Source organism: Bos taurus, chromosome 4 (genome assembly GCF_002263795.3).
Source record: "Bos taurus isolate L1 Dominette 01449 registration number 42190680 breed Hereford chromosome 4, ARS-UCD2.0, whole genome shotgun sequence".
In the NCBI taxonomy this organism is placed as follows: Eukaryota; Metazoa; Chordata; class Mammalia; order Artiodactyla; family Bovidae; genus Bos; species Bos taurus.
The window spans coordinates 74,444,793-74,459,753 of NC_037331.1; the positions used below are offsets into that span (position 1 = coordinate 74,444,793).

Consider the following 14,961-nt stretch of genomic DNA (forward strand, 5'->3'; position numbering starts at 1 on the left):
AGGTAGAAATCAGTTTGTATTGATTAAAGTTCCTACCCTGTTAATAACTGCTTCAAGAAGGCAGTTTAGCTGGGTACTGTAGATTTTCTCAATCATAATCCCAGTGTGGAGCCTGGGACTTTTAAAAACCTCCCTCAAATGATTTTTGGCCTCGAAACCTCTGAACTAGATGCATGTAAGGTCTTTGCCATCCTCAGTGTGTCAGGTCTACTTCTCTGTCCTGTTTGCAGGGTTTCCTAATGCGTAACCTGTACTTTATCTCTACCACACAGTCTGCTTAGAGCTACCTCTGTGAGGGCAGAAACCTTCTCTGTTGTTTTTTCTGTAGTGTCCCTATTATCCCCCAGTAGCAACCAGCACAACACCTGGTACACAGGAGGGGATATTAACTGTGTGTGGAAGTGCCCCCTATTATCCCCCAGTAGCAACCAGCACAACACCTGGTACACAGGAGGGGATATTAACTGTGTGTGGAAGTGTCCCCTATTATCCCCCCGTAGCAACCAGCACAACACCTGGTACACAGCGGGGATATTAACTATGTGTGGACTGAATGTCCTCCCCTGTTTTTGGAATTTAAATCTTACCCTACCTTCAGGTCCTACCTTTCCACCATAAAGTATCTCCAATAGGAAGCACTTCCCATTCATTTTCACACTTACAGACCTTCTTCTCATAAATGGGTATAATCCCCAGCCTGAATCACACAGTTTCTTACCTAATGATCTCTTGTTTTATATTTGTTACTATTTCATTAGTCTTGTTTTGTCTCTCCCGTTAGCGTATGGCGCCAGAGAAGGCAATGGCACCCCACTTCAGTACTCTTGCCTGGAGAATCCCAGGGATGGAGAAGCCTGGTGGGCTGCCGTCTATGGGGTCGCACAGAGTCGGACACGACTGAAGTGACTTAGTAGCAGTAGCATTAGCGTATGGGCTTCTTAACTGTGGGACATATATCTTAATACTTACATGTCCTTCCCGACTCAACTCTAAACTCAGAGTATATATTTAATTCTTCTTAAGTAGCTTATAAAATCTTCTGTGTTCCAGCCACACTGGCTCCCTGGCTTCTCCTCAACCATGCCAGGTGTACCCTGCCTAAGGGTCTTTGCAATTGCTGTGCCCACTGCCTGGAAGTTTTCCCCTTGATATCCATGGTGTGTTACCTTACCTCCTTCATGACTGTAGTGAAATGTTACCCACTCTCCTCTTTTGCCGACAATTGCTTGAGCATCTTAGCACTGTTTACTCCCATTTCTCCAGAGCGTTATTACCTTGCAGTACACTGTGTAACTTATTGTCTCCCCCAAACCATATCACTTCCTTATGGAAAAAGAGATTTTGTGTGTTTTATTCAATACTATGTCTTTACCACTTAGAACAATGTCTAACACAGCAGTTCAATTCATTCGCTCAGTCGTGTCCAACTCTTTGCAACCCCATGAATCGCAGCACACCAGGCCTCCCTGTCCATCACCAAGTCCTGGAGTTTACCCAAACCCACGTCCATCAAGTCAGTGATGCCATCCAGCCATCTCATCCTCTGTTGTCCCCTTCTCCTCCTGCCCCCAATCCTTCCCAGCATCAGGGTCTTTTCAAATGAGTCAACTCTTCACATGAGGTGGCCAAAATATTGGAGTTTCAGCTTCAGCATCAGTCCCTCCAGTGAACACCCAGGACTGATCTCCTTTAGGATGGACTGGTTGGATCTCCTTGCAGTCCAAAGGACTCTCAAGAGTCTTCTCCAACACCACAGTTCAAAAGCATCAATTCTTCGGCACTCAGCCTTCTTCACAGTCCAACTCTCACATCCATACATGACCACTGGAAAAACCATAGCCTTGACTAGACGGACCTTTGTTGGCAAAGTAATATCTCTGCTTTTCAATATGCTATCTAGGTTGGTCATAACTTTCCTTCCAAGGAGTAAGCATCTTTTAATTTCATGGCTGCAGTCACCATCTGCAGTGATTTTGGAGCCCAAAAAAATAAAGTCTGACACTGTTTCTACTGTTTCCCCATCTATCTGCCATGAAGTGATGGGACCAGATGCCATGATCTTTGTTTTCTGAATGTTGATCTTTAAGCCAATTTCTTTACTCTCCTCTTTCACTTTCATCAAGAAGCTTTTTAGTTCCTCTTCACTTTCTGCCATAAGGGTGGTGTCATCTGCATATCTGAGGTTATTGATATTTCTCCTGGAAATCTTGATTCTACCTTGTGCTTCTTCCAGCCCAGCGTTTCTCATGATGTATTCTGCATATAAGTTAAATAAGCAGGGTGACAGTATACAGCCTTGACGTACTCCTTTTCCTATTTGGAACCAGTCTGTTGTTCCATGTCCAGTTCTAACTGTTGCTTCCTGATCTGCATACAAATTTCTCAAGAGGCAGATCAGGTGGTCTGGTATTCCCATCTCTTTCAGAATTTTCCACAGTTTCTTGTGATCCACACAGTCAAAGGCTTTGGCATAGTCAATAAAGCAGAAATAGATGGTTTTTTGGAACTCTCTTGCTTTTTCGATGATCCAGTGAATGTTGGCAATTTGATCTCTGGTTCCTCTGCCTTTTCTAAAACCAGCTTGAACATCTGGAATTTCACAGTTCACGTATTGCTGAAGCCTGGCTTGGAGAATTTTGAGCATTACTTTACTAGCGTGTTAGATGAGTACAATTGTGTGGTAGTTTGCGCATTCTTTGGCATTGCCTTTCTTTGGGATTGGAATGAAAACTGACTTTTTCCAGTCCTGTGGTCACTGCTGAGTTTTCCAAATTTGCTGGCATATTGACTGCAGCAGTTTGACAGCATCATCTTTCAGGATTTGATGACCAAGCATCACTTTGTTTGTAGTGATGCTTTCTAAGACCCACTTGACTTCATATTCCAGGATGTCTGGCTCTAGGTGAGTGACCACACCATCATGATTATCTGGGTTGTGAAGCTCTTTTTTGTACAGTTCTGTGTATTCTTACCACCTCTTCTTAATATCTTCACAGCAGAGGCATACAATAATATTTGTAGGTTAAATACATTATTGTAAACAGTTGACTTGAATGGGTGTCATGGCTGAGCTTCCTTGCCCAAATTTGTTTTCCTTCTGAGAGCCTCTGAGAACTTACACAATTTGTTGGTTGATGTCATATCCTGGCACTATCTATAATTCTGCCATGTACTGTGTCCTTAAAGTGGCCTATCCCTGTTGTGGAGTAATTGCTAGAAGTAATCTCTGGGTCAACTGAGGTGTCAGGCAGAGAACTAAGGTGCAAAGAACCAGTGTTTCTGCATCAAACAGCCCTGCTAGCCCATACAGTCACTATGTGACCTTAATACGTTAGATCTCAGTTTCAACAACAGCGATAATGATTCTACTTTCATATTGTAGATGTGAGATATGTTAATTAACATATAAAGTACCAGAGACATAAATGGACCATAATAAATGTTAGTTCTTTCCCTGTAACCAGGTATCAAATGAGCAGGAATTTTTCCCCTTTGAAATGTTCATTGGTAAAGTGGGAAAATAAGTGCATCCTATGACTTGAACTGGAGGTGTAATTTTCTTCAAAGCAGTTAATTAAATGAGCTTTTGATCTTAAAAGATTTCGTTAAATGTTTTTATAATCTTCCATAAAATCTTGTGATGATAATCACAGTTATTTTTATATTTACATTTGTAAATTCTCTCTTGCTGCTGCATTCTGCTTGTGTGATCTTGTTTACCTAATCTCTCCCCATTATTACTTTAAGCCTGTGATTTAGAAATCTCTGCCCCAAATTTAACTCATCTCCAGCCTCAACACAGGCCTCTTCCTCCAGCGTCCCTGTTTCAACAAACAGTGCTACCGCTTATGTCATTCCTCAAGCCAGTCAGTCATCCTTACCTTTTCCTTCTCTTTCCTGCCAAATCAAATCACTTATTAGAACCTGCTGATTCTGCCTCCTTGATGCTTTTCATTCCACTTATTGTTGTGTATCCTGGTGGCCACTGCTTTAGTCAATGCCTGAAGTCACAGACTAGTCTCCCACCTCCAGTCTAGATCTTTCCAGATCAATCTGTACTCAGCAGACAGAATTATCTTTATTGTTACATTCCTCTGGTTAAAACCTGTGGAAATCAACAAAGATCACCCTAATGAGAATGAACACCGACTGTTTATGCAGAGCTTGGTGTAGAAAGAGTCAGCCAGCATTACTTATATTTGGCAGAGACTCCAAGGGAAGCTTCACTGTGAATAAAAGGGAGGCTTCTGCTTTGCTCTTGTTGTTGACTGAATGATTGATTTGGGGAGCATACTTGGCTTTTTCTGGTTGGCCCTGAGTGGCAGATGTGGTCAAAAAATAGGGAATGTGATGATCATTGACCAAATACTGACTTTTCTGAGCCAACAGCTGCAGAGGTTGTGGTTTGACTCCCTAGGTTGCTTGCTGCAGAGGTTGGAGGACAGAGTTCTGTTACCAAGTAAAATCTGGCCATTGCCTATTTTAATATCCAGTCTCTCAAACCATTCAATATCTTCTGATGAGCCTTATCATAGTATATACAAGGCCACCTGTAAAATGGTGTTAATAGTATCTACCTCACAGAATTCAGTTAGTAAATATTTAAAGAGCTTACAACTGTACCATCATTGTTATTATCACTAAGATTAGTATTCATGATTTGACCTCTGCTTACCTTATCAGCAGCATCTGTAGCTTCTATCCCTTGCACTATCCTCTCCTACCTTTTGACTCACCAATCCTCTAAATGCCATGTTTTTCTTGTCTCCAGGCCTTAACACATGCTACTCCCTTTGCTCCATCTCTCAAACCTTCAGTTTATCTCACAAATCCTGTTCAATCTCACTCTGCCTGCAGATTGCTTCTTTCAGAAGCTGTCCCAGATTCCCATCCCTCCTCCCCATGCCATTCTGTCCCTCTCTGTATAGTTCTGGAACACACCTCTCAACATTCATGAACCATTTTGTAGCATGTTACCTATATTACCTATATCTCATGCCAGATTTGATAGATGCTTGAAGTCAGGACAAATGTGTTCCCCACACCTACCATTTCTGAAATGTAGAAGCTACTTATAAATATTTATAAATGGAAGAAAAGGCTAAGGGAAGGAGGGAGAAATCTTAAAAATATAACATTTGTCATGCAAATGAAACTCTGAGTAACACGAAGTGATAATATAAAATAAATTTAAGATAATATAAGTTAAATCTATGCCTTAATCTTTACCTACCTGGTCATTTAGGGGGAAAATTCTGATAATAATACAGATTTTAAAAATAAAATTCTGCACTGACATTTCATTTCAATATCTTTTCCAACCCACAAAACCAATATTGCAGAAAATCAGAAAATAAAAATTCACTGTACATTTTTATTTCTCTGAGAACGCAGGGAGAAAAAAGGACAACTGAGGTGGCGGCAGATGGCACTGTTAAAACTCCAAATCTTAAAAGGCAAAATTCTATTTATCAAAAAATTTTTAACAGTAAATTTAATAATTTAAGCAATTTAATAGTAAGATGTAACACTGTTAATGATAATCATAATACCTAGGATAAATAAGTATATAGTACACTTTTTTTGATAATTTTTAAAATGAAAATCATATTAAGTAAACTCAGGGACTTATTCTGCAGACAAAGTTAGAACACTTAACTGAAAATTGTATTTGACATTTCTTAAGATCAGAACATATTAGTTTGTAATTGTGAAAGGAAAGGAAATTCTAGACCTAGGAGGCAATGAAATAATGACTATGTAGAAATATGGAAATGTATGTATTATAGACTTAAAAATCAGAATATAAAATAGTGTTAGCAGTAAATGAAATTATGTTTTTATATGTGGAAGCAAAAACAGAAAATAAAATATAAGTAAATATATAAAACAGAAAATAGTATATAAAAATAATAAGATGTATTTTGATGATAAGAATGGAGGCGACACATGAACTGTGTCTCAAAGGACCTGTGAGGGTTAACCAAGGAGACGGATAGGATCGTAACAACAATGAAAACAGACGAGGGGGAAGGGCATTAGTGGAGTCACTGAATGATTTAGATGTGTTGTGTTCAGATTTGAGTTTTATTGTTCTGACCAGAGGGGTAGAGGACAGTGTTGAAGGGTGCAAGACTAGAGGTAGGGAGAACAAATAGCAGGAAAGCTTCACAATTGAGTGAGAAATAAGAACTGAATAAATCATTAAGCTGGAGTGGGCCAACTACCATAAAACTCTTCGAGGAAAACATAGGCAGAACACTCTTTGACATACATCACAACAAGATCTTTTTCGATCCACCACCTAAAGTAATGAAAATAAAAATAAACAAATGGGACCTAATTAAACTTAAAAGCGTTTGCACAGCAAAAGAAGCCATAAACAAAACAAAAAGACAACCCTTAGAATGGGAGAAAATATTTGCAAACAAAGCAACTGACAAGGAACTAATCTCCAAAATATACAAACAGCTCATGCAGCTCAATATCAAAAAACGACCCAATCAAAACATGGGTGGAAGATCTAAATAGACATTTCCCAAAGATGGCCAAAAAAAACACATGCAAAGATGCTCAACATCAGTAATTATTAGAGAAATGCAAATCAAAAACTACAAGGAGATATCATCGCACACCAGTCAGAATGGCCGTCATCAAAAAATTGATAATAAATGCTGGAGAAAAGAGAAACCCTGTTACACTGTTGGTGGGAGTGTCAATTGGTACAGCCACTATGGAGAACAGTATGGAGGTTTCCTAAAAAACTAAAAATAGAGCTACCATATGAGCCAGAAATCCTACTCCTAGGCATATATCCCGAGAAACCCATAATTTGAAAGGATACAGCATCCTGATGTTTATGGCAGCACTCTTTACAACAGCCAGGACACGGAAGCAACCTGAATGTCCATTGACAGATGAATGGATAAAGAAAATGTGGTACATATATACAGTGGAATATCACTCAGCCATAATATGAACAAAACAATGCCATCATTGTAAAGCATCTCTATTCCAATAAAAAATTTTTTTTAAATGATGGAGTGGGCTCAGTAAATCTTTAAGATGTAAAATCTGTAGAACTTGGCAGTTCCTGTTTTCTAATATGGGTGATGTAAGACTGCTGGGAGAAGGGATACCTAGTTCAGGAAGGTGGTCTCCTACCTGTAGTTTAGAAGCTAGTCTTAGGTATATCTGCATAGGCAAACTCAGTGTATATGATGTGTATCCATGAAATGTGTAATATGTATGAAATCACTTTATTTCTCAAGGCATGGAAGTGCTGTTATTCCAGATGCTCTCTTGGGCCTTTTGGAACTATTGAAATTTAAAGACATTGAGACTCTAAAATAATACCAAAATTCAGAGGGTATTTTTTTTTTTAACTCCAAAATTTATTTACTCCTATAAGTCTCAGCTGCTTTTCATTCTCCCCTCACTTTCTTTTTGTCATAAGGTATTTTTAAGTTGCTAAGAGATAATACCATATAAAAATAATGTGTTTGATGTGATTTCTTGATTCTCATGATACAGAATACTGTGAATTGTGTTTTTAGGGTGCCTTCAAGTCTATGGACCTAAATCGTGTCATCAAACTCTTCGAAGAGACTGGTAAAGTAAGCTTTGGGAGAAAATTTCTCCATTTCACTTAGAAACTGTGATTACCCTGAAAGGTAATATGTACTCCCCTAAATATAAGTCCCATTTCTCCTTTCATTGACAACATTTCAAACAGTATATGTCTTCTGTTTAAATTTAGTATGAATATATTTAACCTGGTAGGTACATATATATGAATATAATATATACATATGTTATACGGGTGAATATAAACAGAAATCATAAGAGTATATTTGACTCATCTAGCCTTTGTTCATGCTTATTACCAAGTAGGATGTGGGCGCAAGGGTAGGAAACATGTATCATGATATAGTACTTAAAAATTTTCTGATATGAAATTAGGATATATAGATACTCATACACAGTCATAAGTAATTTATTTTGAGAGAACTCTCATACAGAATGTAATGGAAATAAAGATACAAGACTCAAAACTGAGAGTTTAGGCTTTGGCAGAAAGGATAATAAATGCATGTGCATACATGTTTATAGGACACTCTGCTGATGTTACTCAAGAATTGACTGAATGCCTAAAAAGTCAGTATACACTAGAAAATTATTACAGGATGAAGATTGCATGCTTTCAGTATGTGGGAAGTAGGCTGACCATCGTATCAAAACAATGTCCTGTGATTAACAGGTGCAAAAATTTAGTCATTGTCGTAACATTTTTTAGTTTCTATACTTTTACATAGAAAAAACACAATAAAAATAATGCTTTTATAAGAATAATTTCTTTTGTTGGCTCTGATTGTTGTGAAAGTTATTTTTAATTGTGAATATATCTACAGTTTTTAAAAAAGGAAACCCAACTACATAGAGCTCTTAATAGCTTGTTAATTAAGGGTAGCCAAAATATGTGTGTGTGTGTATGTTTTGTTTAAATTGACTGAAGATGTTTAGTTTGAGCCATTATCTTCGGTGTATTTTAGGTTAAAAATACAACTTCTGGAGTCAGATGGTCAAAACTGACTTCATACATCACTGCTTATTAGCTGTATGATTTGGAGTAATTAGTGTTTCAGCTGAGTTTCCTGTTCCAAAAAAGAAGGGTAATAAAAATACCCTCCTAATAAGGTTATTTTGAAGATTAATGAAATGATATCTATATATATTGCCTAAATGGTATTTGGCATAGAAAAATGCTCAACATACTTCAAGTATTATTAATATTTCTGGAAACAGTTACTGCTTTTATATTAATCTAGTTTTGATTTGCAATTTCCTATTTGAATATATAGTTTATTTTTACCTTCACTATTTTAGGGAGCATTTTATAATGCTTACATTATAATAAAGTAATTTAAGAATTACTTGATAATGTGTCTACTTTCTTCTTACATTAAGGGAAAATTTTAAAAATCTCAACAGAATAACACAAAACAACTAAAATAGATAATTTGTTTCAGGATGATTTGGAAGAAAGACAACTTAAATCTGTCAAGAAATTGGTGCAGTGTTATCAAAATGGATTTGTATCCTTTACTTACATGTGTATGTTTGTTTCCTTTATCCTAAAATGGGAGAATTTTTATTAGGAAACATGTTAGTTTCCCATTGCTGCTGTAACAAATTACCACAGACTCAGTGCCTTAAAACCACATACATTTTTTGTTTTATAGTCTGGAAGTCTCACTGGGCTCAAGGAGAGGTGTTGGCAGGGCTGGCTCCTTCTGAAGGCTCAAGGGGAGACGCCATTCCTTGCCTTTGTCAGCTTCTATTAGCAGCCAGCATTCCTTGGCTTCCTGGGCCCTTCCCAAGAGGTAGCAAAGGACCACCCCTCTCACCTCTACTTTTGTCATCACTTCTCTGACCCTCTCCTGCCTCTCCTTTCCTTATAAGGACCCTGTGATTGTATTTGGCCTACCTGGATAATCGTGGAAAACTTTCCCATCTCAAGGCTTTTAATCACATCAGAAAATTCCCTTTGCCATATAGTAAGAAAGGTAACATTCACAGGTTCTAGGGGTTAGGATGTAGATAACATTGTTGCTGCTGCTGCTGCTGTTGCTAAGTCACTTCAGTCGTGTCCGACTCTGTGTGACCCCATAGACAGCAGCCCACCAGGCTCTCCCATCCCTGGGATTCTCCAGGCAAGAACACTGGAGTAGGTTGCCATTTCCTTCTCCAATGCATGAAAGTGAAAGGTGAAAGTGAAGACGGTCAGTCATGTCTGACTCTTAGCGACCCCATGGACTGCAGCACACCAGGCTCCTCCATCCATGGGATTTTCCAGGCAAGAATACTGGAGTGGGGTGCCATTGCCTTCTCTGAGATATCATTGAACAGGCCATTATTCTGTTTACCACAGAAAATATCTAACATTTTATGTCTTTTAAAAAATTATATTTTTACCAGATAATATAAAGCGGAAGAAACAGTATAATGCAACATTAACTGTGTAGTGTCAGTTTCTATAGACTCAGAGAGACGGTAGATGTAGTTAGGAGGGACAAGTCAAAGTCCTGTTTGTACCAATTTACTTGAGTATTTGCACTGTTGATAAACTTTTTAATTTTTTCACCCTTATGAAACAGGGATAATAGCTCCTCATGAGGTCACAAGGAAGACTAGATAACATACCAGCATTGCTTGATAATCTTCAAAACATTCTATAAATGTGTTATTCCCAATGAATATACCCCCATGAATATATAGAGACTAGTGTGTTTCAAAACTATGTGTGATTCAGAACCAGTTTGCTGCCGGGGGGTTGTTTTCTTTTTTAATCTTTGCATATACATGCTATTGTAAAATACAATAGAATTGTCACAGGAAACTCACTTTCTATAGTTATTTTTCCATAGACTGGTAACATACAGTTCCAGAACTGGCATGGTCCACAACCACAATTACAGTAGTATTGATCTAAATAAACTTTAATAGTTGTCCAACCAGGTTTAAAGGAAATACCAGTCTCTAATTTAGCTTAATATTTCAAAACATCATAAGCCTCCCATTTAGAGAAATGTGCCTTATAATTTTCTCTAACTCTTTTCTCACCTTATTTTAGCCTTGTTTTATATGGATTTGTTTGGTCAGTCAGCTACTGAGGGCTTGTGGCTATCAAGCATTGTTTACTGGTAGCCGAGAAAGTGTACTAGCACGTGATTTCTTTTCCTGTCTTAACCTGGTAACTCAACACCTCCATTGTTTTTTCTTCTTCAGGCCAGAGAGCTGGTGGCAAATGGCTCTGTTTCTGAATGTCTTTAGTAATCTGACTTTAGACTTTATAAAACATAAAGCAAGGATAGGTTAGAGAGGTAGCTTAGTCATTTCCCTAGGAAGTTAATGGAAGTTTGTATTTCTAATACATCCAGTTCTCCTGTCTTTTTCAGAGAAGCTCCTAGAAAGAGACTAGAAGTGATCAGATTCAGTCAAGAAATACAAGTCACAGTTACCACGTCCCCTTAACTATTAAAAAAGTGAAATTTGTTTATGTATCAATTGGGTTTTTTAAACAGATAAAATAAAAGTTGCTTTTACCTGAAGGTCTAGAAGGGTACATTTTGCTTTCATAATCTAGTCTTAAATAAAATTTCAACCAATATAAACCTTAAAAACAAGAAAAGGCAACTGAATAATGTTAATAAAATAATGCAGGAAAGTAAGGTAGGTTTGGTTTGGTTATTCCTGAGCAATGTATGTTTTATATTTGGGTGGAGATGAAGGATATAATTGAGCCATTAAGTTATTTTTTTTCAAAGTGTTATTACTCATTGCCAATAATAAGTTATTGCTCAACTGAGTATGTGATGTGGTAGTTGGTAATCAGATTCTAAAGATGTGGTGAGAAGAGAAAAAATATTTTGAATAAGAGGTTACTGAGACAGTTAAATAATATTCCTTTAAAAAACTGGTTCTGTTTTTCTCTTTACACTTCAAAATTAGTGTAATTAAAGTAGGGTCAACCATGTTTAACGAAATAGATGGAGTTCTGTAGACTTTCTTGATAGAAATACTGTACAGAATATGTTAATAAAAATCTTAATTTTATTTCTTAACTAACAATATTAAAGCCCTTAAGGGATTTAGCACAGATATTTAAAATTCTGAATTTGTGTGCAGAAAAAATTAAAACACAGCCCCATTTTATAGAACCTGCATATAATATCATAAAATTATGTGGGTAAGTTTTTAAACTTTATTTTATATTAGCACGCATGCAGTATTTTATGTTTTATCTTACAAAGACATTATGCTTTATGGTGTAGCAAAGCAATATAGAACTCAGGAAGCTTCACTTGATCACTTGATTCCAGCAGCTGATATCTCAAAGGTAGTCCATTTTACTGTAGTCTGAGATTGCTGGCCACAAGAACTTAAACTGCAAGTATATTAAAGTGTTTTCTCATAATAAGTTACCTCAAGTGAATGAGAAATGTGAGATGTAAATGAGAGGTTATAGTATTTTTAGAGAATCCTTGAGAAAATTTATGGATAATACTAATTTCTGTCTAGTTTTTTCTATCTCTTTAAAATATTTGACTCTCAAAGATATGAGAGTCAATATGTTTTATTTGATCTTCCAAATTTGAATAAAGAAGGATTTATCACCAAATTATTTGGGGGATTATTTTTCAAAATGTAGATTAGAGATCAGAATTATAAAATTTATATATTCCATCCTCTGTACTATTGTTTCAGCAACCATTTGGGGGAACAGCCATATAGTTGCTAATCAAGATGTATATTAAAATACATATTCCCAGTTTTCAATATAATACAGTAGAGGAAATTTCTTTAAAAAGAGATAAACTTTTTGACAATTGAACCTTCTAAACCTTTCTACCAATTTAACTTTAAAAAGTGAGTTTCTTTTAATTATAAATAATAGTATTTATACATAGTAAGTATATCTCTCACTTTTAGTAGCAATAATATTTCCAATTTTCCTACTAAGTTCATTTAAGTTTTTTGATATCTGAACAAATGATTGAAAATACTTTATTGAAAGTCCTTACCATGCCTTTTTAATAGAGACCATGGAAAATAAAGAAATAAATTATTGCTCTGATGCTGTCAAGGAACTGTAATACACTAATTGGAAATTATTTTTATATTGATGTGAGATAATATTATGTAAAATAGTTTCAGATTTTGAGGCCATGCAATCTTGTTCACAAGCATTACTTTCCGTATCAGTGTTACTTGAGCACTCCACCAAGAATTGGTTCTTTAGGAAAGCTGTAACTGAATGTTTCATTGCATAATATGAGAAATCTTTAGAGATGCACTCTTCACTTACCTTCATAGTTCATAATTGTCCACATTCTTTTTTAAAAATTTCCTAATTTCTCCTTTTATCATGCACTTTTCCATACCATACCCTCACTTGATTCCCTTTTCAGGTCATTTTGGGGATATAAAAACATTGAAAATTTAAAAAGTAAAATCAAGCCCTTCTGTTTTGGCCTCTAAGTAATTCATTTTTCTCAGTGCATCAGAAGCATAATGCTTACTTTTTTCATAACCTTTTTGGTGGGAAACTTTTCTGATGCTTTATCCTTTAGTTGTTTTCTTTGGTAATAAAAGGAAAAAAATATGACAAGAAGAATTCATTTTAGAGTTTTTCACTTTAGAGATTCAACAATGAGCTGGGTGTCAAGTAGTAAATTGCTTGAAATGAAAAATTCTAGAAATGACACCTAAAAATACTAGAAATGAACCTTGATGACATTTATAAAATTTTCCTTTTCATAGTTTAACCTTGAAATATCTTTTAATTCTAATTGGCATATATATATATATATATATATATATCTCCATATGTGATAGTTCCCAGTGCTGTTTTTCAACCACTTGGTTAATTTTTCTTGAAAAATATGATTTAAAAGTACTATATATATAAGATATATATAGTACTTTAATATTATATATGTAATATTAACATAATATATAATATTATATTATACATTATAATTATATAATATATTTATATTATATAATATATATAAATATATAGTCTATATATAATATAATACATAACATTATATTATAATATAATATGTAATATATTATATATACTTATATATATAAAATATATATAGTGCTTTAATATTAAAGATATTAAATATCTTTAAATAGCATATAAAGTTCAAATTTTGAACTCCTGAAGTGCTGAAATAGTTGGTATTTTTTATTTAGGAAATGACTTTTATCTCTCTGACAGACTAATGACGTAGGTTCAAGTGCCCTATCTTTTCTGATTTGTGAATCAATAAATTATTTTCAAATAACTTTGGTTATATTGGTGTGAAATATGATTCAAATATAATTAATATTTGTTAAATTGAATTCTTTAGTGTCTCAAAAAGTATATTTGTTATTTTGTGGATGGTAACTAATCCAATTAATAAGGAAAAAGTCACTAACCCTTAAGAACAAATAGACCATTGATATATTAACTGGAGTTTCAAAACTTCAGGAAGAAAAATCCCTAAACAGCCTTTAAGCTATAAGTAAAACTAGACCTGTGATTTGTATCAGCTTTTCTAGTGTACTCCTAATTTTGATAGAAGTACAGATATAGTATTATCTTACCCTCAGAGAGGAAAGAGGATTCTTAAGTTTTGTATTTATGTAGTATTGTGAGATGGCTTTCTTAACTCTTGGCTTTTATGTCCATCTCTCTTCATTTTTATAAACCAATTTTATTTTGTTTTATTTTGGTCAGCTGGTTAGAAAAACAAATTTTTTTTTGGTAGTTAATTCTCCAGGACTAAAGAAACAGGATATTTATCCTCATTTTAATCTTTAGAAGAGAAATTTTCCTCTGTTTTGCAAATGATGCTTCAGTGAAGGACTTCATTCAACATAACTCATATATTCATTCTTATTGAAGCTTGCCATTTTTGAAAAAGAAAGCATCAGATGAAATAACATATGCTGAAGATACTGCTAATTCAATTGGACTTTTGGGTGAGTTAAGATGATTGGGCCACTGACAAGAAGGAAATATCTCTTTCACTAAGTTTCACTAAGAATACTCCTTCTCTTTTCTTGTTTTCTGGTTGCAGATTAATCATAGTGTGCTTGGTGATATTTTTGTATTATCTTCCACTCAGGTGTTTCATGATACCAACAGGATTTTTTGTTCCTTAATTATAAGGACTGGCAGATACTTCTTTGTGCTTATATGTCTTGATGTTATGTATTTAGTTTGTTGAAATGTTTAACATTTTTTTGTGTGTAAATCAGAAGTACATGTTCCTCTCAGTAATCACAGAAATGTTTTCGTCTTTGAACTCTAATAACTGCTTGAATCTAATTGATTGCTGGAATTGATTGAGGGCCCAATTATTTATTAAATAATTTAAGATCATAAAATGCTGGAATATT

General features: G+C 35.2%; 1 protein-coding gene across 4 annotated transcripts in view; it reads left to right on the forward strand.

Moving 5' to 3' along the window:
- CFAP69 (cilia and flagella associated protein 69) overlaps positions 1–14,961 on the forward strand; it is a 67,169-nt gene that overhangs the window by 1,809 nt on the left and 50,399 nt on the right. For 2 of the 4 annotated variants that reach the window (XR_009494252.1, XM_003585986.6), the window contains exons 2-5: positions 7,557–7,616; positions 9,030–9,095; positions 11,640–11,749; positions 14,465–14,541. The exons of 1 other annotated variant lie outside the window; for it this stretch is intronic. Coding sequence is in view for 1 of the 3 variants with exons in the window: in XM_003585986.6 (XP_003586034.2) it covers positions 7,557–7,616; positions 9,030–9,095; positions 11,640–11,749; positions 14,465–14,541 (313 nt within the window). In the remaining 2 variants the exon portion in view is untranslated. Of the gene's footprint in view, positions 1–7,556; positions 7,617–9,029; positions 9,115–11,639; positions 11,750–14,464; positions 14,542–14,961 lie in introns of those variants that run through there. One more of the 4 variants, XM_059885910.1, reaches the window with a different exon arrangement.